At 38.2% G+C, this 27,064-nt stretch overlaps 4 protein-coding genes and 1 long non-coding RNA gene across 7 annotated transcripts; 2 read left to right on the top strand and 3 right to left on the bottom strand.

Annotated features, from left to right (window-relative positions):
* The first annotated feature begins 3,876 nt into the window (after positions 1-3,876).
* Positions 3,877-6,503, top strand: LOC124218246 (solute carrier family 35 member E1 homolog). The gene is made up of 3 exons (XM_046624778.2): positions 3,877-4,397; positions 5,051-5,259; positions 5,343-6,503. The coding sequence occupies exons 1-3, from the start codon at positions 4,064-4,066 to the stop codon at positions 5,850-5,852; spliced, it is 1,053 nt and encodes a 350-aa protein (XP_046480734.1). The 5' UTR covers positions 3,877-4,063; the 3' UTR covers positions 5,853-6,503.
* On the bottom strand, positions 6,165-10,339 carry Grip (Glutamate receptor interacting protein). Of its 3 annotated transcripts, XR_006883003.2 has the most exons (6): positions 8,883-10,339; positions 8,249-8,769; positions 7,861-8,180; positions 6,984-7,196; positions 6,535-6,918; positions 6,165-6,456 (listed from the first exon to the last, which is right to left on the bottom strand). XR_006883003.2 is itself a non-coding variant. In XM_046624773.2 (5 exons), exons 1-5 carry the CDS (start codon positions 9,400-9,402, stop codon positions 6,597-6,599), a joined length of 1,896 nt encoding a protein of 631 aa, XP_046480729.1. In that variant the 5' UTR covers positions 9,403-10,339; the 3' UTR covers positions 6,165-6,596. The 3 variants fall into 3 exon arrangements, 2 of the variants coding, with proteins under 2 accessions (XP_046480729.1, XP_046480730.1); XM_046624773.2 differs by having other exon boundaries at positions 6,165-6,918; XM_046624774.2 differs by having other exon boundaries at positions 6,165-6,888.
* A 301-nt stretch (positions 10,340-10,640) lies between these two features.
* On the bottom strand, positions 10,641-19,885 carry LOC124218242 (uncharacterized). Its single transcript, XM_046624772.2, has 6 exons — positions 19,677-19,885; positions 15,636-18,757; positions 13,550-13,680; positions 12,859-13,353; positions 12,412-12,666; positions 10,641-11,655 (listed from the first exon to the last, which is right to left on the bottom strand). Exons 1-6 carry the CDS (start codon positions 19,763-19,765, stop codon positions 11,449-11,451), a joined length of 4,299 nt encoding a protein of 1,432 aa, XP_046480728.1. The 5' UTR covers positions 19,766-19,885; the 3' UTR covers positions 10,641-11,448.
* A 1,366-nt stretch (positions 19,886-21,251) lies between these two features.
* On the top strand, positions 21,252-22,536 carry LOC138190939 (uncharacterized). The gene is made up of 2 exons (XR_011177063.1): positions 21,252-22,372; positions 22,441-22,536. It is a non-coding gene; the product is annotated as an uncharacterized lncRNA (long non-coding RNA).
* Positions 22,537-24,123: 1,587 nt separating this feature from the next.
* RanBP3 (ran-binding protein 3) lies at positions 24,124-26,725 on the bottom strand. The gene is made up of 5 exons (XM_046624776.2): positions 26,624-26,725; positions 26,281-26,367; positions 26,082-26,141; positions 24,861-25,543; positions 24,124-24,668 (listed from the first exon to the last, which is right to left on the bottom strand). Exons 1-5 carry the CDS (start codon positions 26,673-26,675, stop codon positions 24,357-24,359), a joined length of 1,194 nt encoding a protein of 397 aa, XP_046480732.1. The 5' UTR covers positions 26,676-26,725; the 3' UTR covers positions 24,124-24,356.
* Between the last annotated feature and the right edge of the window lie 339 nt (positions 26,726-27,064).

Raw genomic sequence — 27,064 nt, 5'->3', positions numbered from 1 at the left:
CAGAGACATGAAAGCACTCAAGTAGCGAAGCGTTGCACCACCGCGTCTAAAGCATATACAGAGCATATTTTCAGGTTGAGAGAAGATACATGTAGGTTCTACATTCACTGGGCAACTTGTGCCACATGATGTACAGCCTCTTGTACGCATGCGGGTACATGTGACAGTTTTATTTCATAGTAACAAAGTGGGGGGACCACGCACGATGTACGAGGAAGTTGCTTTGGTTTTTGCCGCTCGAGTAATTGAGCTTGTCTCGTCTGAAACAGATCCACCAAATGAGCTTAAAGGCGCCTCTTCCATCCTACCCTGCGGATACCAACAAACGTGCGCCAATGCGTCCATACACGTGGCAATAAATATTCAACTCCAAATTCTACCGCTCGCGTCAACGAGGAACCAGTTAAAAAAATTAACTACGTAAACGAGTCAATATTGTTCCCACCATAACGTGCTAGCCAAGTTGAGCTGGTAACGACAAAATAATAATAGGTAAAGATAATTTACGAATGTTACTTTTGTACTAATTCGTCTGTTATACTTTTGAACAAGATATAAACTGGTTTCTTTTCAACTATAAGATTCCATACGCGCGTACTCGTAGAAAAGATATAAGAATTCTAGACATCTGGTAGGAAGTTCAAAAAGCAACCCTGCAGTCGAGAGAGGTAACGATGGGAGATGGGATAACTCGGTTCGTTAAAATAGATGAAATAAATGCCGCGTTTATAACTCTCTGCGTTGCTCGAAACAAACAACGGTTATTGCTTCGCAAACTACGCGCATCCCCTGCAGACGATAATCACTGGCAACCATTTGGCTATGATTATATTACTGCCACGTTAATGTAGCATCTTTGCAGGCTTAGCCGTAACAAATATTACGGATGAACGCAACCCTTTTATGGTATACCTAATGAGTTCCAGATTTCGATTATTTTATTTTATTTATTTTTTTACAATTTTTTATACTTGTTTCTCTTTTCATTCAGTTTTGATGGTTCGTAGTGTATGGTAACGGTACCGGCTTGTCCTCTGTGCTATAATAACAGAGAAACTGCGCGCAGGTTTTATCTCATCATTGTTCGACAAACGCTGGAAATTACGCTCATTATATCAAAGATCCATGCCGAGATTTGCTAAACAGATGTCTGGGTAACTGTTTAACCGTTCGCTAGCTCGCGTAGATATTCGTCATGGGTAAAACGGCATTGTTCCTTTTATTGCCCACCATAACAGCGTGGAAAAATTCAACCACTCGGTGAAGAAGAAGGAAATTGGAGTTCCGGAAATCTATCGAACAACTAATAATTACGCAGTAATACGTAAATAATGACTCTCTGAAAATCATCCGACTTCGGTTTTATGAAGACTCCGACGAAGTGTTTCTCGGATTTTTCGTATAAATTTTACATACGAATTTTTCCACCGTGACGTCAAGACAAAGAATACATTGCGTGGTTTTAAATTGCGTCGAGGCACCAAAGAAAGATTGATGAGGCGAAGCGGATCTCTATCTGCTTAGATTGCTATTCACAGGCGGTGAAATGTAGGTATAAAGAGTGACATAGGAAGAATGATGCGAATACGAGACGTGAACACACGCACATACGTGCAGAACAAATTAAACGTAATTAACGACTCAGACGAGGAAGTGCGGCTTGGATTGAGTTGATCTGATAGTCGGGTCTCCATGAATGCATCAAAGGAGATTTGATGCAAACTGCATCTCGCACATACGCACGTTCAATTTAACTTGATAAATAAATGCTTTCACGGAACGTAATCAGATTTTTTTTCATTCACCGCGATGCTGCCTGTGGCGGTGTAATGTAAGTATGTATGCACCAAATCAAAGAGAGAACCGTATGAGATTTTATTAATTCGTCTTTGCACGATTTACATGCCAGCAGTTGGCTTTTTACGACGACTCGCAGGACAAAATAACTGCAAACCTTACCGAATAAATCAAGAAGAAAATATTACCCGGCACGCGATCAACTTATAGGTGCTACATAACAATCATTATTCAAGTCACATTGAGTATCTACTTATGGCATATGTATTAAAGTACCGATATCGCCACTGTAATGGACCATAATTCAATCAACGTTACATTATATCGTTATACTATCAGATTGAAGCGACGCTCTGAATTGATATTATAATATACGATACCGCCTCTGCACAGATCAGGCATAAAATAATAATAAACTTGAACTAACGATTCTCAAATTAATGAATAACTCCGATTATCAGATACTTTGAACCTGAAGCTATGCAACGAATAAAAATCTAAATTTCAATAATATCTTTTAACAAATTGTAAATATTAATTTCACAGATTATGAAACAAGTTTTTGAGGGTTTCTTCAGCGCAACCCGAATGATACGGGCTCTCTAATTTATTTACACGAATTATTGTTTCTAATGCAGGAATAATACGTTCATGTCACCCCCTCGAATTAAATTTAGACGAGAAATCCACGTCGTCTATATTTACTCCTAATCTTAACTCAATGATCTAACGTGAATTCCGGAATGCAGTAATTACGGATTTGTACAGCCTTTAACTGCCTAATTATGGCAAGATTACATGTACATATAATGACATTGCCAACAGGAAAAATGCGAATCGGTAACAATACCTTACGGAGGGAAAATTAACAGTGAAAATTTTTAAAAAATCTTATAAAGTTAGCAGTGGCGTCACCTAGCGAGAATTTTTTATTAACCATGGGATTCGTAAGCAAACCTTAAGATACAAACGTCATTTCTATTACCGACAGATGTGAATATGTCAGGTGATAACACGGCGCTTAATCGGTATGTGAAAGCTGTCGGTAAGAGTTCCTCCATCAACTTATCGACGCATCGAGGTCGGTATAACAGTTACCATAATGACATTACAGAACGCAGACTAGCCTGCGATTTTAATTAACGAAATTTCAACAGAAATAAGTTACATGCCAATTTCAAATTTGCGCAAAAATGGCATGATGAATACAACGATGCTTACCACTCCTGAAGTATGATCAACGATCCTGGTAATGATGGCAGGTATGTATGTACAATGAAGACGTGTTCGTGGATCTAGATGATGAATTTTCAAATAATGCTGCCGTGTTTCCCCGCACAACCATGATACCACTGATGCGATCACAAGATTACCGGTATATCGAATTATGGCACCAAAGTTATTCTGCCCGAGTTATGCAACAATTTCGTATACTGACTGCGCAAGAACTTAAACAGCATTTTGACTGAAAACTCGCAAACAGAGTAACCGAAGGTCAAGTAAAACGAGATAGACTAAACCTGCGATCTGTGATTGTTTACTCTGCCCGATACACACATTGCGTTCGTTGACTAAAGATATTTCAGTCAACGTCACATTCTTGTATAAAAATTGTTCCCATTACGTACTGAATATATCACCGCAACAATATATATACTTAGAGCATAATTTCAATGCAAAGTTAGTCGATCTGCATGCCGATCATGATCAAACTAACAGGCAAAGATTCCAAGAATATTCGAATTGTATGTTTCGATCAAATGAACGAGACTTTCCACATTAGGAAAAGTTCTGCTTGCCGGTCGCTGCTCACGTCCCACCGATTGTCTCGTTACTGTCCATTACAGAAACAAACCCCAACTTACAATATACAGTCAAGGTATCATATCAGCATATTCATACCCACTATAGTGACTACTGCACGCAACCGAAACAAAAACTCGTCGAGACGAAATTCTGGACGCCTTCAACGAAATCGCTCCTGCAATATTTCTGAAAAAACTTCACCAGAGGGCAGTAAAAACATGCTCAGTCAGATTTCTTTCACAAATACGACGCGTTCGACGGTCTCGATGAGTTTGTTGATCAGCGATTGACGTGCGTGCACTGATATACCTATATATACATACATGTATGTAGTATATAGTATACCTATATATCGGTGCGTGCGTGGTACTTTTACTATTTTTTCGGGGGTTTCGGTTTCGGATTTTCAGTCGTGTGTCGCGACCAAGACACGTCGTGTGGTGAGCGGGCATTGGCAGGCATGGTGATGGGTGAAAGACGGGACAGCCGTGAGGTGCTGACGATATTATTCCTATGTATAATGTGGTACATCGTGTCAAGCAGCAACAATGTAATCGGCAAGATGTTGCTGTCCGAGTTTCCGTTTCCAATGACTGTGACGATGGTGCAGCTAACCTCAATCACCATTTATTCCGGCCCGTTTTTCAACCTCTGGGGTGTCCGAAAGTACGCAGCTGACATATCGTGGCCCTATTACTTTCGCCTTATCGTGCCCCTCGCCCTCGGCAAGTTCTTCGCATCCGTATTCAGTCACGTCAGTATTTGGAAGGTCCCGGTCTCCTACGCCCACACTGGTACGAAATAGAACTTTGTTATGAAATTACCTCATGCACGCTTTCTTCGTTCCCGGAATATTCTACAGAGATAACATCTAAGCTACGAGCCAGTCAATTATCAACGACAATAAATGTGTCAAAGAGTTCTCATTCACTTATCACGATGCATGTGCGTTAGCATGTGCGTTTACTAAAGGCGCCGCAAATCTGCTGTCTGCTGATAATGACAGCTGTTATCTCAGCTGCGGTCACACGTACACGTGGTTACTGCGTGGTACGAGGAAAGAGTCTGCAATAAAGATTATACCGGCGATTGCTAAATAGCCGCGCTTTGCTTGATAGGAAAATCGGAAGACTGTTTAATTTGGGATTACTCATGACACGTGGCTACGAAAATTTCAGATGAAATGAACAAAATCGGTTCCAATATTGAAGAAAAAAAATAACTGATCAAAAAATAACGTGGCAATGGAGAAAACCTATTTTGCAAATACCTGTACATTTCCTAATCTTGAATACAAGAATATCAAAGTAATCCAATATTATGCGGTAGCCTCATATTCATATTCTTTTGTATGTACATCGTATCACGTAACTGAAAAGTCACCTTTCGTCGATTCTTACTACCATTATGCGAATTGGATTCTTATGAAAATTTGGGTTTGTCCCAGTAAAGGCTACAATGCCCTTCTTTACGGTGGTCCTGTCGAGGATAATTCTCCGTGAAAAGCAGACCAACACTGTCTACCTCAGCCTCGTTCCTATCATTGGAGGAGTAGCGATCGCCACCCTAACAGAACTTAGTTTTGACATGACGGGATTACTCAGCGCCTTAGTCGCTACAATGGGTTTCTCGCTACAGAATATATTCTCGAAAAAGGTAACAAGTGAAATATCACATATGAATTATCAAAGACAAGTTCACTGCTCTCCATAATTACTTATCTTATCATAAACTTCCAGGTATTACGTGACACGGGGGTTCATCATTTACGGCTTCTACATATCCTTGGACGATTGGCTTTGTTTATGTTCTTGCCAGTTTGGTTAATGTACGACTTCAGAAGTCTTCTGCACGATCCTGTAACGGGGACTAACGTCGAAGTCAGTTATAAAGTATTAATGCTACTTTTCGCCGATGGTATTTTGAATTGGCTTCAGAATATCATTGCTTTCTCTGTATTATCTATCGTCACACCGCTTACTTATGCTGTAGCCAGTGCCAGCAAAAGAATATTTGTAATTGCCGTCAGTCTTTTCGTTCTGGGTAACCCGGTCACAGGACTTAATATCTTAGGTATGACTTTGGCCATATTAGGTGTCCTCTGTTACAACAAAGCTAAATATGATCAGAGACAAGCCAAAAAGAAAGAATCTTTGCTGCCAAGGTACAGTTTTCCCATTCGAAATGGCACCACTCCGTTTATGGTCAATGGCTGGCAGGATGACAAGCATCAACTGCATGCAGTTTAGTTTAAATAAAATTCAACTACCTAGTTTTTTTTTAATGTTGGATTTTTTTTCAATCATTTCTTAGGCACAAATAAATTTAAGCCCACCAAATAAATCTTCAGCGGTAAGAAGGAAAGAAAAAAAACAGTATTTTATCATCAGTTTTATCAAAACTCTACTCGAAATAACAGTGTAACTTTCCTTTCACCCGTTGTTTTCTAACATAGAATATCAAGCTAAATACTTATCAAATATTAAACACCAGCTTTATCTATTGTTAAGTTGTTAGTTGGTTCGAAATACTTCGCATAAGTTTGTGCCTAACGAAATACATTCTGAAGAAAATATTTATTTTTAGACCTAAGTACATACCGTGAATAAGTTTGGTACGCAAGATATTGAACGGACAAATCTTATCTACGATAATTATATTTTACAAAACACGAATGAAGTGTTTACAGACAATTGTCTAAAGACAAGATTTCTTTTACTAATGATATTGGACAATTTTTAAATAGAATGTACAGTTGTATAAGAGAGAGAGCAAGAGGGAGAATATGTTACCCTTGTGTGTATGGACGGAGAGAGTGCAGAAGAGAAGAGTTGATTTTTAGCTCAAAGCAGTCTGTAATATATATATTTTTTATAAATAAACACACGCGTACAAAAATAGATGAGTATTGTTTGATTCGTAATTAATTACCTTCCATCCTTTCTCTCAGTCAAATTGCACGAATATTAATAATCGGTATAATAATATTATATCTATAAAGTTTTCGTAATATTCTGTGGAGACAGAGGCCGAGCTACCGTTAAATCCAGCCTAGGACCTGCTGCAGCGATCAATGGGACAGCTAAACAACAGTCACAGTCTTCGGTGCTCGCATCATTGACTCGCAAAATTCGATCAAAAGGTCTTAAAACACCGTCACACGGTCCGCCAGGACGCAATCTGTTAATGTAGACACCTCGTTCGTACATTCCGTCGGATACAGAAAATCCGAAATCTTCATAGACGGGATCCTTGTGAAGAGAGACGTGAACTATCTGTTGCGATCTGTTGTCAGTACCATTTCGCCCAGGAGATCTAAGATTTTCGATTATCGATTTCAAATTTATAATTAATCCAGTAAGAAAATGATTAGTACTAACCCTGGGTACGGAGGCATGGATAAATCGAGTTGACCGCTATCCACAGACGCAGTTTCCCAAAGTCGTAGCAGCTCTGGTCCTGGACCGACACCTTCACCAGCGTCTCCCCAAGAATCCACGGCACTGTCTACACTCGGAAGACTCTCTCTAGCAGATCTTAAATTGCCTCCCGAATACTGTGGCTGCACAGTATCGTTTCCTATATTCGATTCCCTGCAAAGATTTATTGTGAAGGAGTATCATACGAGTAGACAACTGAGAACGTGGGTAAATTTTGGGAATTTATAACTCCATAACCAGCGATTAAATTCGATTCAAGCCTGTTTTATTCACAAGTATGTAGATGGGGCTTCATTCATGTATTTTTTTTATTGGAATCAATTAATATGAAGCATTGTTATTAACAATAACGTCAATCATTTTGCTCAGCGACGTATTTTGTAGTTCCCACAAAACCTCGAAAAGGACTCGAGCAATTTAGTATAAATTTGGAGACAGTAAACTAGGATAATTGTTCCTGTTTGCCACAGTCTGACTTTTTTTAATCACATGACTGTGTCCAAATTTTAAGTAAATCAGATGAGCCATTTTTGAGATATCACGAGCACCGCAACAAATCGCACCAGATAAAATGCCTGACGTTATTGTCAATAATAATGCTTAATACTAATTGATCCTGATAAAACCTGTTATGTAAATGACGTCCGATCTACATACTTTTAACTAAACCTAACGGTAACCAATCGAATCAAATTGTTGATTGGTGACGAAATGAAAATTCTCAAAAGTTACCAACTTTTTCCGTTATCATTTACCCATCAATTATGAAAATGTGAGCAATTATGTATCTGAACTGTGGTTCAACATCAGACTCTACCTTCCATCTGTGACTATATCTGGTTTTCTTATTGTAAGAGCTACGACCGAGCTCCCAGGTCTATGTAGGAGTTGAGCAGCTTGTCGAAGATCTCCTGAATTCAGTTTTTGACCATCTATAGCCAACAGTCTATCTCCAGGTGCCAGACTTCCAGTTCGGTGGGCTAAGGAGCCTTGACGAACTTCAGCAATAGCTAAATCTTCGTTTACCGTTAGCCCCAGGTCGGGTTGCCCGCCGAGCGGTCTCGCTACCCTTACTGTGAACACACCAGAACTAGGGACTACCGCCCCTCCGACTTTGTATTCTGTCACCAACTCGACCTGATGGTAGAAAAACTTGTTATTCACCAAATTACACCCTGCATACACCTCTGCGAAGATACGTTTACCTGAGAGGCTTCTAAGAGCGCTGCAACTTCTGCTGGCTGTAAATCTCTCAGCATTCTTCTATTGATGGCAAGAACCTTGTCTCCAGGGAGGAGAACCCCGCTTCTCTCAGCCGGACCACCGGCTTCCAGCAGGTCTATTACATACGATAGACGGTCCTCCGAGGGCCTCAACGATAAGCCGAGACCTCTGTGATCGGGTCTCAGGACCACAGTCAAACTCTCCTTAGTGTACAATGTTTGCGTAGAATTTTGCTGAGCTTGGGGCTGAGCCCTCCTTTTGACTGTTCTGGACGAGGCACTCGGAGGTCGGGGTAAAATTTGCAATCTAGCTATCCGACAATTGTCCGAAACATTGCGGAGTAACTTTGCCGCAGTCACTGCATCTTGAACAGGCATTTCATCCACCGCCAAAAGCCGATCGCCCGGTTGAAGCGCTCCGCATCTATCGGCAGTACTGGCTGGTCGAAGACTCTCGATGCAAACGCCGTTCGGTGTCTCTCTGACGGTCAGTCCTAGTTCTCCTGAAGAAAAGCAAGCAATTCAAATTACGAAATCAACTCTGGTCGTAGTACAAATTCACTGCCAAGCAGATTGACAGCATTCTTGTTTAATTCCTATATTTCAAAGAAATTACCTGAGAATCCGCGCTCTAGTTGAACCAAAAGTGGCCCTGATGTAGCTGCACGGGCCTCTTCCATATTTGCGACATCATACTCGATGGTCAGGGAAGCTACGAGGGCATCGGAGCTTCTTCTGAGAGCTCTTTGCGCCTCTGCCAATGTGAGGCCTCGCAGTTCAGTCTCATCGACTGCCAGCAGTCGATCGCCGGGTCTCACTCGTCCCTCTCTAGCTGCAGGACCGTCTGCTCTAACTCCGGTAACAACTAGAGCTCTGGCGACTCCACCTCTAAGTGTAACACCGAGGCTTCCGCCCTCCCTCTCGACCCTGACTTGAGCTACTTTTGAAGAGACGCTAGAAGGAGGCGGACTGGATCCCTCTCCCTCATCTAGAGCCAAAAAATTATTTGGATAAAATTGCTGCTGGCACATTTCATCTGGACGGGCGGAATCAGAGCTCGCCGAAGTTGCCACGCTTCCTGGTCTCGCTCGACTCTTGTGCGAGCGCATACTGGCCAGTCTTAACGAACTGAACATTTTTATATCTGAAAAAAGTTTTTTACAAAACTATTTACTCAAATTCATGTTTTTACGTTCTTTGTTCGCTTGCTTCTGTTGTATAAATTTAAAAATTTTATTTCTCTTATTTTCGTTTCTAGGAGTAATCACCGATACCAGACTTTTACCTATTAGCATGCATAACTTTTATTTTGTACACTGATTTAATTTATATACGTATATATTAATATGATCTGTTATATTTATTAAATTAAGTTCACTAATTATTATTATTCAACGATTATTTTAAATTCTATTTTAAAAATAACATTATTTTTTTTTTCCCTTCTTATAAAAATATGTACACATGGATACACGTTGTATCAAAATATTCTATACAAAAACGAAAAGTTTTATATTGACAAAGTTTTATCACGCAATTTTGTAACTCGATGGGTGATTATATATATATATGTATATCTTTTTTTATTTATTGTTCTCGAAATCGCGCACGGCGGTTTATTTGATTTGAAATTCGTATCAAATAACGAAGAGAATCTTTGCTCCAAGAACGTTGTTGCAAGGCAAAACTCCTTAGAACTGAGCAGAGGAGTGTAACAACTCGGTATGAGTTCAAAAATAGCATCAATAGGGCCGCACCTAAAGGCAGACACGAAAAATCTATTTATAATAGAACACCCTCGCTTTTACGCTCTCGGGATTACGGGATGCATTTTGCGGCCCTGCAGGCGCCCCGCAGTCGCCCTGCAATCGTACAGTAGCGTGAAATAAGTCTGTACTTCTCGTTATCGTCAGATCCGACTTCCAAGTACATACATGCATGAAGCATACACGTATGACGCATCATTCTGACCATATTCCACATTGCCCGTCTGTAAATCGAATTATTCTAATCATTCCGTTACCAATGTGCTGCAATATAGATCAGAGGAAAAATTTATCGTCTTGCTGCTTCGCGTTCTCGGTAATTATCATGATACATGTGTTACCTTAAATCTATACGTACTACTTACAGTACGTTTCACTAATTGATTGAAACTTTACGAATTAAATTGTAAAAATATGTAATACACAGGTATCGTATGGGATTCTCTAACATAACATTCGTATATCGTTTGCAAACGCAATTTTATTATTTACTTTCTCCGAGCCAAAATTGTTGGTGCTGTATAGATGAAGTTACGTGAGTACGGGAATTGGCACGGTCTTAGTGATTATCGATGGGGGGAAAAAAATCAATGATCCAACAATAAAAATCGGTGCCAGAGAACGAGGTTTATATTAAACAAATCCCGTTAGAATTCGTGTTAAAGACACTGAACAGAACCGTTTCAGATATCATAACGAAAGCAAAACTGCACTAATGCCGATTTGCTACTTCCTCGGAATATCTAAAGTTAGCGCAGCCCGGCGAGTACGAAGCCAAACGGGCAGAAGAGGGAGGAAGAAGAGAGTCTTTTCACTGGGAAAACACTCAAAACTTTATCTATCGTGGCCATAATAATATAAGATACTTCTGATGTATTAATAACTTACAGCCACGGCCACGTGAGCCCAAGAAGACGAAGAGACGAATTCATATGTAGACGTAAGGGTATACAATACGTATAAGCAAAACTCTTATTTGCGACGCGTTAAATATTTCGCGTGACTAGAAGATGGGCCGGGCGAATCTCTATTTCATGCAAACAAAGATCATAGCCGTGAATTCTATTTTTTTCCTTCTCACCGACAGGTATATCCTATCTCATTTATTCTTTTTCCTTCGTTTATTTTTTTTTTCTCTGTCTGCTTTTTTTTTCCCTTTTCTCCTTCCTTGTATACGTTTATGTCTGTAGCGCGCCTGTTTCTGTGTGTGTGTGTGTGTGTGTGTGTGTGCGCGCCTGTGTGTCACGACGCAATCGTAAAACTGAAACGACGTCAAATACATCTATTTTAAACGTCGGAAGATGCCTAGCTTGGCTTAGCTTTCGGCGCTTGATATCAAGCTGAACCTGAAAACCGCTATCGGTTTTCACACTAGTAAATCATTCGACACTAGGTAATTAGTAAAATTGGTATTCATCAGTCGGTCGCATTGGGATTTGTGTAAGAAAATCCTCTGAAGACTCCCTGGTCCATCGAGATGAGGATTTGCTCCGGCACTATGCTGAGGCGAGGTCGTTCGGCAGTAAATGTTGCATCAAAGTATCGGGTATCAAGGGTGTGTTCAAGCGCTGGTTTAAAGGGCGGCTCCAGCTGTCTTCTCTCCAGTCTATCCCAGGATAGTCCCTAGAAGCGTAGTATATTTATATAAAAATCCGGTAGGTGCAGTTATATCTGTGTGCAAAGGCAGGAAGTAGAGAACAGGGTGTGAAACATGTCCGTAATACTGAGACTTCTATAACACAATAGCTTCCACAGACTGTAAGCAGCGAGTGTATAAAAGTGATATCTTGTGTACTATTCATACATTTGAATCAACAAATAGTTAATATGCTGAAAGTTTGTGGACGCTGCGGTAGTTCTACGTTTATCGCTTCTCGAGTATGCCATATTTACGAGGTACAAAAATAAATATACCTCAGTCTCTAGACTGGCAGAATATTAATACTGATTTCCGTGGGAGGAATATTTCTCTTTTCTGTTTCATTATTTCGACATAGTTTTTTTTTTCTTATTTTTTATTTTTCTATAATTTATAACATTTGCAATTCGTCCTCGGATTTTCTTAAACAAATTGCCTCACCTAAGCCGTTTGCAAAAAATTTGAATCCGCATACCACGATTTTCTTCACTTTCAATGTAAAAAATCTAAGTTTACATTCACAGTAAATTCCTGACATTTTAAAGTTTAAATTCATGTTTTGACACATCCAAAGCACAATATCGTATTTTTATTAAATAACCGGAAATCGTTGCGACATACACAAGTGTATCAACTAAGAAGATGCTCATAAATTTCAAAGCCTTGATGTGCGAGTTAAAACAGATTATATTAGGCATGAAATACTGGAAATTAACAGTATTTAACAAGTTTATATATACCTGAAAGAAGGGATGGATTATGATCTCATGCCCAGGTAATCGTTTTCCTGCGTCCTTTTCCAACAGACAAACCAATAGATCAGTCGCCTCTTGACTCAAGTATCGCGGTATAAACGGCCTCTCGTTGCAAATACTCCAAAACAACTCGTCTTCGTCGCATCCCGAAAACGGTGACTGACCAGTAAGCATTTCGTACAGAAGAACACCATACGACCACCAATCAACTGCCTGATTGTATTTCAGCCCTTTTATTATCTGCAGAGAATAGGAGACGAATATACTTTATTACTTTTGTATATGTCAGGTCAATGTAATATTATTCACGAACGGTTTCGTATGAATAACGAAATTAGATTCACAACAAATCAGAAATCATTGTCCGGCTTCGCTATTTGGTCAGGTACTTTGACTTGCAATATGGATTGGCAACTGCTAAATTTCACTTACTTCCGGAGCCATGTAGTCTGGAGTGCCGCAGAATGTGTCGGCGGTTCGGTCGAGGTATATTTGTAGTTTGCACATGCCAAAATCAGCAATTCTGATATGTCCATCGAAGTCTAATAGAACATTGTCCAATTTCAAATCTCTGTAAACGATTCCTTTTTTATGAAGAAAAGTCAGACCGGACAATATCTCAGCACCATAGAAGCGCGCTCTAGGCTCAGGAAATCTCCCAGATCGTTGTATGTGAAACATAAGATCACCGCCATTGAGATATTCCATAACAAAGAACAGATGGGAGTCTGTTTGAAAAGTGCAGAACAAATGACAGAGATACGGATGTCTCGTCGCTAGAGTCAGTACTTTTCTTTCGATCAGTGTACATTCTACGTCGTCATCTTCCAGCACAACATCCTTCTTCAGACACTTGACGGCGTAGAGGCAATCGGTATCCCTCAGCTCTGCTAGCAACACCTTGCCAAAGCTTCCTTTACCCAAAACCTGGAAAGTGTTCAAAAATCGAGCTGTAATATTAAACCAGTCATGTATTACCAAGCAGATACATGGATTATAGAAGATGTTTAAGAATAGATAAAGTTAAACACGTGACAATAACACGTGGATATAGGTTCAAGTTCTTGTTGTATAACACAAAACTATTTTAATATCGTTATTTAAAATTTGTTTCTAAACTTACTTTAAGAAAATTGAAATCAGTCACTGAATACTTCTTAAATCTTGGCAAATTGGTTGCTGGTGGTGTGATACGTCCGCTTGAAAATCGACTTGACTTTTCTGAATTCTGGCTGTCCGACGATTGCGACGGAGCTAATAACAAACATTTAAAAATCAATATTTCACAATCAATCAGGCATATTTACATTATACGCAATGCCACGGTCACCTTTTCTCTACGGCAACATCAGAGTAAATATTTACATTACGTACAGATTTCGTTAAAGGTGAAGGTTTGCTTGAAAGAGCGTGTTCAGATTAATTTACCTTAATTGGTGATAAAATTGATAAGTTGTCCAAGATCTAAAACACATACTTTAAATAGGTTCCCAGGCTCATTTAAACAAATTTACAAACTTCATATTCACAGGTAATTAGCAACATTGGTAATAAGTTAATCGTCGTCGCAAGACGTCTATATTTAGAAAAATAATAGAACTTCATATTCAGCTGTTAAAAGTATATTCGAACCGCTTTGCTTAAAAGATTTTCAAAGTAGTAACTCAGATGCAAACCTAATGCTCATTGGTAGCCAGTCTTTTATAATAACTTCGAACTCGGAATTGAGAATAATTTATCGCGTAGATTGGCACCTGCTAGCACAAACCCATCTGTTTGTAAACAGACTGTACATAAATATATACATATACGATAATATTCCCATTCACTAGATACCTGTTCATGTAGAATACCGAGCGACCATATTGCGATTCAAATAATTCGACTTATTTAACTTCTAATTTGACATTCAAAGCGATTTTCAACTGGCAGAAGATAAGCAATTTGTTCCTAATATTATCAAGCATTTTTGCTATCTCAAATATCTCATCCTACCATATGTTTTATGTAGCCAGTCAAAGTAGCTAGTTATTCGGGCATTGGTATCCACTTAATTTCTGATGCACTCTTGGATAAATTCATTTGGCACATTTTTCCCATCGAGCATTGTAATTGCCTTAATACTGGCATTTAAATACTTCTGGCAAATTTGGCTGGGGGGACATTTTTCAAGAATAGACTTGGCAGCCGGTCGTTTTATATTTAGAATCTGTTCAGCAGTATTCGCGAATTAAAAGATCCATTACTTATTGTTATATCAAATGAACAATTGATTCTCCATTAACGTTAAGCGTTATATAATATATGAATCAACCGTTACAATTCCGACTTGAAAATGTATTAGAGATAAATTGTTTCAATAATACACAGTGCAGCGGCACCCATGCAGAGCCCATCAGAAGATCCATCTAAAAGAAATAGATCTTCTGACGTCATGCTGTAAGTGAATAGAGGTAGGGTTTCGTATAAATAGGTTCTGTTGTGCGTAATAACACCTTACAAAATTCCAATCGGTCATAACTAACTAGCTAACATCGCATGTTCTCAATCACACAGAATTTTTTTCAAATACTTTGCTTACAACTAAAATAAAGACGTCGGATAACTTACAGGCTGACTTACCCCTTTTCAGAGCCTGCAAAGCTTCGGCAACAAGTTTTTGATTCAGTCCACACAGATTTCCAGTCAATTTTTCGCACTTCTTATGACAGGCCATGTCGCAATCTATATTTACATGTCAAAATGCAGGTACAATTTATTCCACATACCTTTTAGCATCTGATCTGTATTCAGCACAGGATCTCGTGGCATATTGAAAGTTTAAAGTCGACTTGGATGGATTACAAGTGAAACAATCAACATATTCATTCAAAAGTAGCGACAAACATAAGTAATATCATTAGTAATTTGTAAATCATCGTTCGAACCTGAGATTATAATTTCTATGAATTATCGATAGGCACATTTATCCCATTTATTTAATCCCCTATATTTCACCGAGATTTTGACTGAAAGCATTACTCAAGATTTGTCACTGCATTTACGCAATATATTTTCGAAGTTAAGAAACGCTTATCCACCCGGACGTGTGTTAATTACAATAGTTAGATAAGCGCATAAACCACACGACACTTCAATCCACTGTAATTTAAATTATGCAAAAATAAAAGAAAGCTCGCTGTAATAATGAGTGATAAAAATATATATACTTGTCAGTCTTGGAGATCCATCGAAGCCAGAGTCATTGCTTCTCATGGATGTTAGTCTTTTATCATCTTTTGCCTCGTCGCCACCCTCGGTACAAGTGGAACTAGTGTCTTCGATGCTTTCTGTCGTTGTGCTCTGAGTACTCCTAGCACTTTCTGTGCTATCGCTCGCTGAAGAAGCTATCGACACAGGACGTTTCCGACGTTTTCCTCCTCTTCTTACTTTGGACAAGTCTCTCGGTGTAGCTGTCAGCAGCGGTCCTGGCGTTGTGTAGAACATTCTAATCAGATCCATGGGTCTCTGTTTGGGACTGTCTCTGGGACTTGACCTTGGAGAGCAACGCGGCGAATTTAGCGCTGAACTTTGCGCCGAGTTTTGCGGACTTGGTTTCGGAGACTTTTCTGGAACTGGCTTCGCTGCTTCTTCAACCAATCCGTTCTCTTCGCTTGCCAATTTCTTAACTGCTGATTTCTTTCTTTTAATAATTTTCTTCTTCTTCGAAGATTGAGCACTGGTGCTGAGGTCTGGACCGCTAGGCGGTGTGGGCGTTGTTTCTTTGTCAAAATCACCAACCTCTGACAAATTATTCTGGCTCTCCCATTTATCCTTTGTTAAATTTGCATTGGGCCATTCGTTGGTCGGTGTACTGGAACCTTCGTGAGGTGTTGATTCCACATTTACTTCTGGCGTAGCTGGAGCTGCCACAATGTTTATCGTCGGGAGAGGAGCGTCGAATCCAGAATTTATTGCTGTTTCTCCACTGGCAGAAATAGGCGTCGGTAACTCATCTATATCTTGATTATCTTGGCTTTCTACGATGTTGGTAGTATCTGCATTTTCTAGCTTCTCAGATTCGCTCGTGTCCTGATCTTTAATACAAGCGTTTTCTTCCAAGGATTTCTTTATTTCAGATACCTTGTCATTTGACGGAATTGAAACGCTACTTTCAACAGTGGTATTCACATCTGTCGATGCAACATCATCGTCTACTTTAATATGTTCTTCAGAAACTTTTTTGCTCACTGTTTGCAAAGTACCGTTTAATCTCCTATGGTCATTTGAATCAGTCTCTCTGTCAATTGAATTATCAGCAATAATTGTTAATGGTTTCTCAGCAGTTACGGTAGGTACCTTTTTTTCTGCAAATGGAGCAGGTTCATCGACACTGACTGATTCGTCCGCTTTCAAGGATAATTTTGACTTGGGTTTGATCGGAGTGGGTACCTCTTTTTCTACAGATGGAACAGGTTCATCGACACTGACTGGTTTGTCCACTTTCAAAGATAATTTTGACTTGGGTTTGATCGAAGTAGTTTCGGGTTCAATTTCACCCCAAAAATCGACCTCAGGCAACTGAGCACTCGGTGCAACTGAACCAGCTTTGTTTTCTACGTCTAAAATAGGTGACGCAGGTGCTAACTTTTCTATAATCACTTTTGTTTCTGAAACAGTGCCAACATTGTCGATTTCTTTGCTTGGTTTTGTCAGCTCCGCAGTATGATTTAAAGATTTTTCTAATATTTTATCCGTTATAGACACATCGTCGATCGCCTTAGGTGAAGTTGATATTTCCTCTATTGAATTTGAAGCGTTACTGTGGTTCTGGGATTCTTCCCTCAGGCCTATATTGTTAAATTGAAAATTTGACTTCTTGATTGGCGTCTTAGGATTCCTAGATGCGTTCTCAGGTTTTTTTATAGCAGCTTTCGAACGGTCTTTGATACCTTCAGCCACAATGACGGTTGTTTTTTCAATTACGTCAGAAGAATTTTCAACACTCCCAACTAGACCTGTTGTATTTATTGCCGACGTTTCTACATCTGTATACCTGTCGTGCTTGCCCGTGAGTTCAACTTTCGAGTTGACAGCTGTACTAGATTCCTTTATCGAATCTTTTGAATTACCCAATGTTTTTATAGGAGAATATTTATCAGACACAGTTCCTATAACGCCAATTTTTCGAGTTCTAGATACTGCCGGTTCTTTAACAACAGTTTTTAAAGTAAGGCAAACACTGTTCCTCGATGTATCATTGACGTATTGTTTAGGCAACGCCACAACGACTGAATCGTCGTCATTTTCATTCGATTGTAATTCATTGATGACTTTAGCCAGCGAAGTAGTTTTATTACTTTTCGGCGCAGGTAGCCTGATTGATTCCCGATACTGTTCTGTAGACACAGGACTAGTTGGTGCGGATGATGCGTTTATCCATAGCGTTGAAAAATCACCAACACTGTTAGAAGCTTCTATTTTAAATTTCTGCGGTCTAATTCTCGACCTCTCCTCGCCAAGTTCCACTGATGACTGACTTCGTAGTGTTAAGTTGCTGTCCGACTTGGTTTGTGTAATATATTGTGTCCCATTACCAGGTTCGTCACAGTCTTCACTCTGTGACGGACTTCTGTTGAGAGTTTTTTTCTTTTTTTTTATCTTCTTCAACGTCTTCTTTACGGAGCCAGCTCGTTCCGAATCTTCGATCGTATCCGTCTCGTTATCCAAGTTCTGTACTGGAACGGAAATTGAGTCTCGAGACATGCTTCTTTTGACCAATCTACCCTTTCTCGCGTCAACTTTAATCTGCGCCTGTTCCTGTTCCACCAAAGTATCCAAAGCCACTGCTTGCGCTTGAGCGATTATAACTTCTCTGGCTATTATTTCAGAATCTGTTGGTATCTCTAACGAAGATCGTCTGCGAGTCAGTCTCCGGGTTACCTTCTTTTGAACCGCTTCATTGACTGTCCTCTCTAAGCTAGGCTGATGATAAGCTTTAATCATTTTGATAGGATCCGCTTCCGATTTATCTCTGATCAAAAATTTCTCCACAAGGAGTTCTCCGACTGTTTTCTCATGTTTTTCATTGAGTTCTCTTAGCGCTGGGTTGTCTTTAAGTGCCTGGGATCTGATTCTAACTGTCGGTCTATCTCTTCGCACCCTATTTCGTCCATGACCCTCGGTATGCGATAAATGTCTGGGAGTCGAGACATCTATGTCTGCTGTGTCTACGCTTTTCGGTCTTGAGGCCACTGCAACGACCGGAGAATAACGCCGCAGGTGATTCAGCGGAGATTCAGATATCGTAGAGAGATGTGGCGAGTACCGCGATACCAGGGGACCATGTATGCTAAATAAATAAAATTGTTAAATAGTTTCAAGGAGTCTGTACTCCTCGAAAGGAAATATTATCAGAGGAGCAGTTCAACGCAGAGACATTTTGTTAAATCCATCGTTTTGCCACAATCTGTTATTATTTATTTCAAACATTGCGATAAAATATTGATTCTCTTCGATGACTACTGATATTCAGAATAAAATGTTATCGGATATGGTAACCGCTTTTACACTGACTGTAGTTTATTACAAGAGGCAACGTCTCATACCCAGAATTTTGAAAAATTATTTTGTGATAAGCTAGACCCTTAAAAATCCCACTCGTTAAGGTGCATTTTCTTGCAATGGCGCAAGTACAATGGAGTGACGAAAGTGAAAGAGACTGAAAGTAGCCGTGTGGTAATTTGGTAGGTTTAAAAATATATTAGCGACCGAGACGCATAAACTATTTACAATATTTGTTCCAAAGTAAATATAAGAGAAAGATAAAGAAACGAAAACCTCAGCTCAATCTATTGTACCGTTCCTAAGAAACTGTGAAAAAAATGTATTACATAAGTTTTTTTGCGGTAGTTTTGATGTGAGGTGAGAAAAAAATATCAAAGAAATTCGTTCGCTTTAAACTAATTGCGTGTTTGCGAGCACAATTGAATTTTCCTGAATTTCTGCCTACACGTATATCAGTGATCAAATTTTTAAATAGATCTTTAATCACCCGTTCACTTTTGTTAATTAGATCAGTAGTATTAATTAACACTGCGTGCAAGAGAATCACATAGAAAGCATTGCCAAGTGTTTTGTCCATGGCAATAAAAGTTCAGAGATAGTCGCAGTGGTTCTATAAAATACGCGAGTATTTTAAAATGACAATACGTGGCTTGGAATTTGCAAACGGTTAATTTAACTTGGTTAAAATTCTGCAAATTTCTTACCGCCCGAAACCTGTAGTTGTCATCAATGAACTGTGGTTTGAAAATGACGTACCAAATTGGTACGGAGAGCCATCGCCATAGCGAGGCATTATTTAGATGATATTCAAATCGATTAACTACGTACTAGAATGATTTAAAATACATTTGGGAAACTTAGTTAAGGAGCACGTTCTTATGGTTTGGAGATCCAAGACCGACTGAGTGTAAGCCAGCGACCTAGTATAATAATAGAATTCTAGTATATAAGCCTTCTACCGTCTAACTATACACCTAAACACTAATAACCCAACGAATACAAGTAGTTGCAACACGAAAATGCATCGGCAAAGTATACACAACCATGCAATTCATCACACCATCTAATTGCATTAATTGCACGCATGCGATATATATATATATATATATATATGTATATACATATACATATGTACTCAATAATCATGCTTTAATCATAAGCACTAACGATTAAACAGATCTAACTTTATCTACCTTCAAAATGCCACGGGTTCCTGTGAAATTATTACGATTAAGATAATCTAATCGCAGAATTTCATTTAATATGACAGATTCTGCCAGCTTATGTAACGTCAAGATACCAATACTAAGGTTTCATTCGCTAAACCATTGATTTATACATTCTACCGCAGGCAAAAGAGTTTATGGTTTCTTCGAAAGTTCTTTCAACACTTTGTAGCTCAAATCATCGAGTAGGCAATGTTTGCGAAAATTGTCCAACTGATCTTGGTAATCATGCTTCACTTAAGAGGAAATTTTGTTCTTCGTTATATTTTAGAACTCATTTCTATCACATTGATGTAAGCTATCAAATGGGGAAAAAAAAACTTTCGTATGTGAGTCCTAACAGTGAATACTTATAACTATAATTTTTGAATAACTTAACAATATTTTTGGACTCACCGTCACATCTCAAACCTTGTCTGAAAAGACCGTACAGCATAGATCCACAATGATCACAGAATGTTGGCGACATGAATGTATGGGGTCGAAATCTATGTGGTACATCAACTTTAAAGCGTTCTCTTAGATACTGAAATTGAAACGAAAAAAAAAAACTGTAGAGGATATCAGTTCGTTCGTAATGTTCAGAATATTAATTATGTGTCACGTAAAAGCAAATTAATTTCTAAGTGTTCCAATATAGCCAAATATCATTTAAAAAATTAGTGAAAGTAATGCATAATTGGCAAACAGATTGTTCTCTGATCGAAATGTTAACACTTACAATTGTAGTTTCCGACTCGCGACCGCTCTCTGGGCACTTGGTTAACAATTTATCGTGACATTTTTTGTGCACTGCTGTCTGACATGCTGTAACAAAATAGAAAAATATTGTACATTAGTTTTTATCTCATCAGGGCTTGATTTAAGATAAACAATAATCGTAAATGCACACGAACCTTGACACTGATATCCCTGCTTTCCAAAACCCCTGAAATTGCAAATACAAATTATATTCTTTAATCTGAAACTGTTTGAAACAGTTCTACAAGGCAAAGCTTCAATTAAACTGTACCTATATCTATGTAAAGGGGTCGATTAAACAATGTGTTGGAACAGCAATGTGATTTATTTATAACAAGGTGAGCTGGAATTTTAGAGTGTCGATTCTAAGATAGCGATCTTTTATTTTCTTCTATTTACTTGGTTAATGACAAATCGGAAGCGGCAGTTTCTGGACTTGTACGACCAAGTTATCACCACTTAAATCCATATTGGCAATAAACACACCTTTCATGGTTTCATTTTGTTCGTCTGTCTGGTTTTGTCATCGAAAAATCCATCTCTAATCTATTGTGGATTCGGAGACTGACAGAGAAACTGCCTATTTTATGTTTATAAATTGCCGAATCGGTTAACGCTACACCTAATCACAATATCTGATCCTTATACAAATATATATATATATATATATATATATATATATATATATGTAATATATATGTATATGTAAGCAAGTAGAAATGTGCTATTAATTTTCAAATCTCACCATAAAAAATCCTTACAAAATGCACAAAATGTTGGCTGTCTAAAGAACTTGGCGACCAATCGATGCCCTCGGACAATGTGAACCTTGTTATGTTTAACTGCACCTCTTCTCCTAGTTATTGGACCTCCAACATTATTCTCAGGAGAGGATCTCGATGCAGCACCAGCGTCATGTTCTCTATGAGGTATCCTTGTTCTATATACATAAGTCCTTCCGCCCGAACTAGCTGGTGGAAGATCTGTTGGATCCACCAAAGCTGGAACCCTAGTTCTAAAATTGACAAACAGAAAAGTACATCTCTCAGTTGCTGTTTACCAAAAGAAATTTTAAACGGGATAAACTTTAACGATTAGCCGAGTGGGTGAATATCTGTGCCGCACTATTTTCGCTCTGCAAATTTGATTGGAATTTATTTTATTTACATTGGAAGGTTTCAATTGTTGGAATGATGGAAATAAATATATCGAATCATGGTCTTCCGAAAACCAAGAAAATTGTCTGATCATCAAAGTGTAATAACTCATTAATGTCAGTCAATTAGAATGACTTTTGAAAATTCAGGACCGTCATTCGTATTACTGATTTTTCTGAGATTTGTTTCCCACAGTATAAAATTATGACAATACGACTGAATCGATTTGATCTGAAATATTGCCGGAATATTTCAAACATTGATATAATCTTGCCTGTAAGTATATCCTTCAACGCCGGCACGTAAATGTGGACGACTGTGCTCAAGAGATGACTTTCTTCCAGATCCTCCGCCAGTGGTACTTCTTCGTTTGGTACGAGAACCAGTGAACATCATTTTTACTAACTAGAAGAGTATAAATTCCTTGGAGAAGACTCTTAGTGCTCCGAGAAAAATCCGAGCATGGCGCAAAACATCGTCGACGACTTATCGAGAGGTGTTTTTATTTACCTATACGGATCCACGAACTTGTAAATTGAATTAAAATAATATTAGCTGTCTATGTGTGCATGCCTGATGAAGTAAAAGAATTGATATTCAAAGAATAGATGAAAAATGTGTGTTTAAAAGTGTGTAGACTACTACATTCTTAAAATAAAATATTTGTACATATCCACTAGAACGGTGATTGTTGTATCTACTATATCTCCGTCAACTTCAAAATAATTTACTATATTATACTCCGTGGCACTACTGTCATCTTCATGAAACTAAACTCTAGTAAGGAAACATTCCTTTATCGAGATTGAACCGTTGGTTTGAAAAAAAAAAAAATTCGCAAATAAATCTCATAGTGTGTGTATTTAATATGCAAAGGGCCTGGACTTTGACGCCCAAATCTTTATACGCTTACACGAAACTCTCTTGTGTCTATAAATATCGGCCTGTTGAATACCGCCCGCCATATAACGATCCTTGTGGAGCCATCTTTGACAAAGATTGTTAACCGTTTGATGCCCACAGCCCGTTTGATTTGATCAAAAATTATTATTTTGTGCTGATTCATCAATTTCAGTATTACAAGCTACAAATTATAGAAATAATTATACTAAAATAACAATCATAACTATTAATTGCAAAAAGTTAATACAATAGGTAGGTACTAAAAATAAATATCATATTCTTTCCAATGATTGTGTAAAATCGAGTGACGTACTCAAATATAAAGTCAAGGGGCATTTGTTTCTTTAATGCAAATTCTGTATTTTAACGCAATCGACGAGTTTTACAATGCGTTTATCATTTCTTTCTTCTCGTTTTTTCTTCTTACTAATCAACAATTACACACTTTCTACCGCTTAAGTGTTATTACTGATAATTTATTTGATAGAATGTCCATTTGAATTACTGTAAATAGTATTTGACTCAAATTATTACCTTAATATTTACTTTTACAAACTTATTTATCTTCATTTTACAACAATAAGTCTGTGAGAGCGTGCGTCGGACAGTTTTAATATAGCGGCGATAACAAAATCGAAAAAAAGAGAAAAAAAAAAAAAAACGTTGACCTCACTGTACAGGGTGGTATAAAAAAAGAAAAAAATACATACGAATGAAATTTAATAACTACTAGATAGAGATTCCCGTGCAACGTAAATTCCTTTATCTACAATATTTGAACAAATAACACGTTAATTTTTTTTTTTTGTGAAATGTTCGAATTAATAAACACTCTATACCGCTCAAAATCCCTATCTAGATATTTTTTCCTATCCTATATATCATGAATATATATATTTGTATATACCTATATTTATTTATTCATCATGTGTAGCTTCTTTCGTCTTTTTAACAACCCTGTTACGTGACGTTGACGGAAAAAAAAAAAGAAAAAAAATGCTAAAAATAAAAACCGAGAATATTTTTAAGAAAAAAAATAAACAAAAAACAAAAATACGACGTATCAATTGGGAATGATTAGAAAAAGGCTTGGGTGCATCAAAACAATAAGAAAAACCTCATGATTGGTGTCGGAATTCCTCGTACTCAGAAAATATTGGGAGGTATACACGAAAGCTAGCAACTTTAGTAGATAGATCGATGCATAAATTATGTAGCAGCTATCAGCATGCTAAAAGTCGGTCCTTACATCACGAAAACAATTATAGTTTACAAACGTGACATTTCACTCGAAAATCTTATATTGATTGAGTCGAGTCAAGGGTGAGCTCCACTAGGGATCAATATTTCTGTGAGGTCAGTGTTCGGTTGCTAACTTCTTGGGCTGACGATCCTGAGCTCGACGTAATCGCTGCATTAAAAGACTATGGAGCTGATCAACTTCTTTGGGGGCTGCCTGAACGACAAAGATTCTGATGTCCCCATGCACATCCATCGCTGTAAGCCTCAAAGATTTGGGTCCAGCTCTCTCTGCAGTCATTCCGGGCCAAACTTTTGTATTTAGGACCAGCCTCTGAGTCCCGGCTGCTCTCCCTACTAGTCTTGACTCTTCGTCCCTGTCGTTCAATCGCAGACTTCCTCGCCCTCTTTCCTGCCACCCACTGGTGCCCTAAGATTTGAGTCAGAATTTAGTACAATAAAATGCAGATGAATCTCACTTAGGTATAATGATCATAAAATTTTTGGTATGTGCAATGCAGATTTGTCATATTGTTTTCTTTTTCGAACTCACTTTCTAAAGAATCGAGAACTGTGCAAGTGAGTATGTTAGTGTAAAAGATTATATAACAATTATAAGTACCTTGTCAAAAGCAAATAGCTTGCAGTTGATTTGTAATACATTAGTTTCATCCTCTTCGCCAGTAAGAAGTGTTACCTGGCTGTATTTACGTTTGTTAGCTCTGCTTGCCTCTTCGAGTTCTTGCGCAGCTTGAGAAAGTGTTAAACCAGGCCGGCTAGTACTTCTGCAGACTGTAGCCGCGCTAGAAAACAACATTTCCGAGGATCCATTTTCATTGCTCTCTTCGTCTTTAGTTTCATGCTCTTCAGAGCTGTCAGAAACTTCAGTGTCATTTCCAACGGCAACTCGTTCCTTCAAATTTTGTCCGAAAATAAAACTTGGTGTTGAGGCACTCGGAGCGACAGTGTTATTTATACCATTTTCATTATCTTTAGTATTCACGCCGAGGGGTAAAAACTTTGGCTTCGTATCTTCTTTACTTCTAGAGTCATTGTTTACAGTTTCATTTTTATCTGTGTTCTTTGTAACACTGCTATCACTCTCGAGTTCAATATTATCCGTTACTTTTATAAACGGGTTGTGGAACTTTGCTGGCTGTAACGGATTCTTGGTAGATGGCCCAGGGTTATTCGTCACTGCACTCAACTGCGACGGCCTTAACAACGCTGGTTTTGGTTTACTAGAATTTGAGAATTCACTAACTCCAAATGAGTTTCCAAACTTGGATGCAGCTAGTATAGGACCTGTGAAACAAAGACAAGATATAATGAGGTGTTTATTATACTAACATTATGTAAAAAAGTTTTAATTTTCACAAATATGAATGTCCAACCTCTAACATGTCAATATCAAGGCAGAGTAGAAAAGAGTCATGAGTAAATTCCTAAAGGAAAATAAATGCATCAGATGAATCTGGCTGGATTTGATATACTTTGGATAATTTCATTTAACTGTCTCATGACTTGATTCTTTTGGAAGAATTTTTCCTTTTGACAGAAAACTTGAAGTTGCAGACAGTATAATTTCCAGTGCGTGTTATATTCTAAAACGAACTTGTGCTGAGCTTGGAAAATTCCGAAGTGAAAGTCATCGATGTGTAAAAGTATTAAGGCTTATCATCGGATGATTCTTTCATATCGATATTTCCCTTTCCATATTAGCATTTAAAACTGATATTAATATTTTTTGCTATTCTGTTCTTGTTATTGTTTGATCCATCATTATTAAACTTTTCAAATCCATGTGAATTGTGATAAAACTCGTAATGTATTTTACTATCACCTTTGCTTGTAGAACTTGAATTTGGTGAGTCAGGTCCTCCAGATTGTCCATCTCCTTCCTCTGAAAATATTTTACGATAATTAAGTTTAATGATTTTTCTTAATTAAAAATTGTACCAAAATTTTTTAAGCATAAATTGACTAGTTTGATCAAAAATATTGATGAACTTTAAAGTATAAGTTGATTTGTCACTTCTGACCATTGGCCGAGTTTTCGCTCGACTCTTCCGGGGCATCCAACTTCATGATAATCGGTGGCCGAGGACAATTTTTCTCGTCGGTATTCTCTGAATAAATTATTAAAATTAATATTCATTAAATATTCGTGAGGTTTCAGTACATGTAGAGTGAAAGTGATCAAAGGAAGGGATCAAATGTCCCAAACAATAACAAACTGTCACAGATATTCTTATATGCGAATTCACAAAGCGATAATAAAGTTTCAACGATCTTCAACACATTCACAGCTTTGATATATCGAGAATTTGCATCCAAGCAAACAATAGTAGGATATATTTTAATAAATAAAATCACACAACGCACCCTTGCAATCCGCCATGTTTTGCGTGTGGACTAAGCGGCGGTACTGAACCATAGAATTATCTCTACAAGAAGATAGTAGAGAACCGTATGGTGCTGCTGCCAATCTGAACTAACCGTTACCATGCAGCAATCAGTCACATGATGGTAACTCACAATTTAGAAAAATGTACGTCGGCGATTGGTTGAACTAATGGCGTGGGTGTCGTAGTCGCCATAATGATAATTACATTCGATGCTATGCCACAGAGAATAAGAAATATATCTACATACTTTCACTTGCACTTGTGGTAGTTCTCTGCATGTGTACGCGAGAATCACCTGCTTGATTTCATTTAAATTTTACCGTAAGACCCTACTTGCTTAGCCTTACAAATTTCATTAAAAAAATTTGAATAAGGAAATTTGTCACTCCGAATAGTTACGTCATGTTCTGCACGTTGA

Source organism: Neodiprion pinetum, chromosome 4 (genome assembly GCF_021155775.2).
Source record: "Neodiprion pinetum isolate iyNeoPine1 chromosome 4, iyNeoPine1.2, whole genome shotgun sequence".
NCBI lineage: Eukaryota > Metazoa > Arthropoda > Insecta > Hymenoptera > Diprionidae > Neodiprion > Neodiprion pinetum.
This window is presented reverse-complemented; position numbering and strand designations above follow the sequence as displayed.

Excerpts from the sequence above, each read along its gene's own strand:
- LOC124218242 (XM_046624772.2), bottom strand. The coding sequence starts at position 19,765 with ATGCCTCGCTATGGCGATGGCTCTCCGTACCAATTTGGTACGTCATTT. Across the intron at positions 12,667-12,858 it reads CAGACTACATGGCTCCGGAA|ATAATAAAAGGGCTGAAATA; the intron begins GTAAGTGAAATT and ends TATTCTCTGCAG. Across the intron at positions 11,656-12,411 it reads TAATCCATCCCTTCTTTCAG|GGACTATCCTGGGATAGACT; the intron begins GTATATATAAAC and ends CTACGCTTCTAG.
- RanBP3 (XM_046624776.2), bottom strand. The coding sequence starts at position 26,675 with ATGGTTCAGTACCGCCGCTTAGTCCACACGCAAAACATGGCGGATTGC. Across the intron at positions 26,368-26,623 it reads AAACATGGCGGATTGCAAGG|AGAATACCGACGAGAAAAAT; the intron begins GTGCGTTGTGTG and ends TAATTTATTCAG. Across the intron at positions 24,669-24,860 it reads AGCTATTTGCTTTTGACAAG|GGCACCAGTGGGTGGCAGGA; the intron begins GTACTTATAATT and ends CTCAAATCTTAG.
- Grip (XM_046624773.2), bottom strand. The coding sequence starts at position 9,402 with ATGTTCAGTTCGTTAAGACTGGCCAGTATGCGCTCGCACAAGAGTCGA. Across the intron at positions 8,770-8,882 it reads ACTAGAGCGCGGATTCTCAG|GAGAACTAGGACTGACCGTC; the intron begins GTAATTTCTTTG and ends GCTTTTCTTCAG. Across the intron at positions 7,197-7,860 it reads GATATAGTCACAGATGGAAG|GGAATCGAATATAGGAAACG; the intron begins GTAGAGTCTGAT and ends AAATCTTTGCAG.
- LOC124218246 (XM_046624778.2), top strand. The coding sequence starts at position 4,064 with ATGGTGATGGGTGAAAGACGGGACAGCCGTGAGGTGCTGACGATATTA. Across the intron at positions 4,398-5,050 it reads GGTCTCCTACGCCCACACTG|TAAAGGCTACAATGCCCTTC; the intron begins GTACGAAATAGA and ends GGTTTGTCCCAG. Across the intron at positions 5,260-5,342 it reads AGAATATATTCTCGAAAAAG|GTATTACGTGACACGGGGGT; the intron begins GTAACAAGTGAA and ends ATAAACTTCCAG.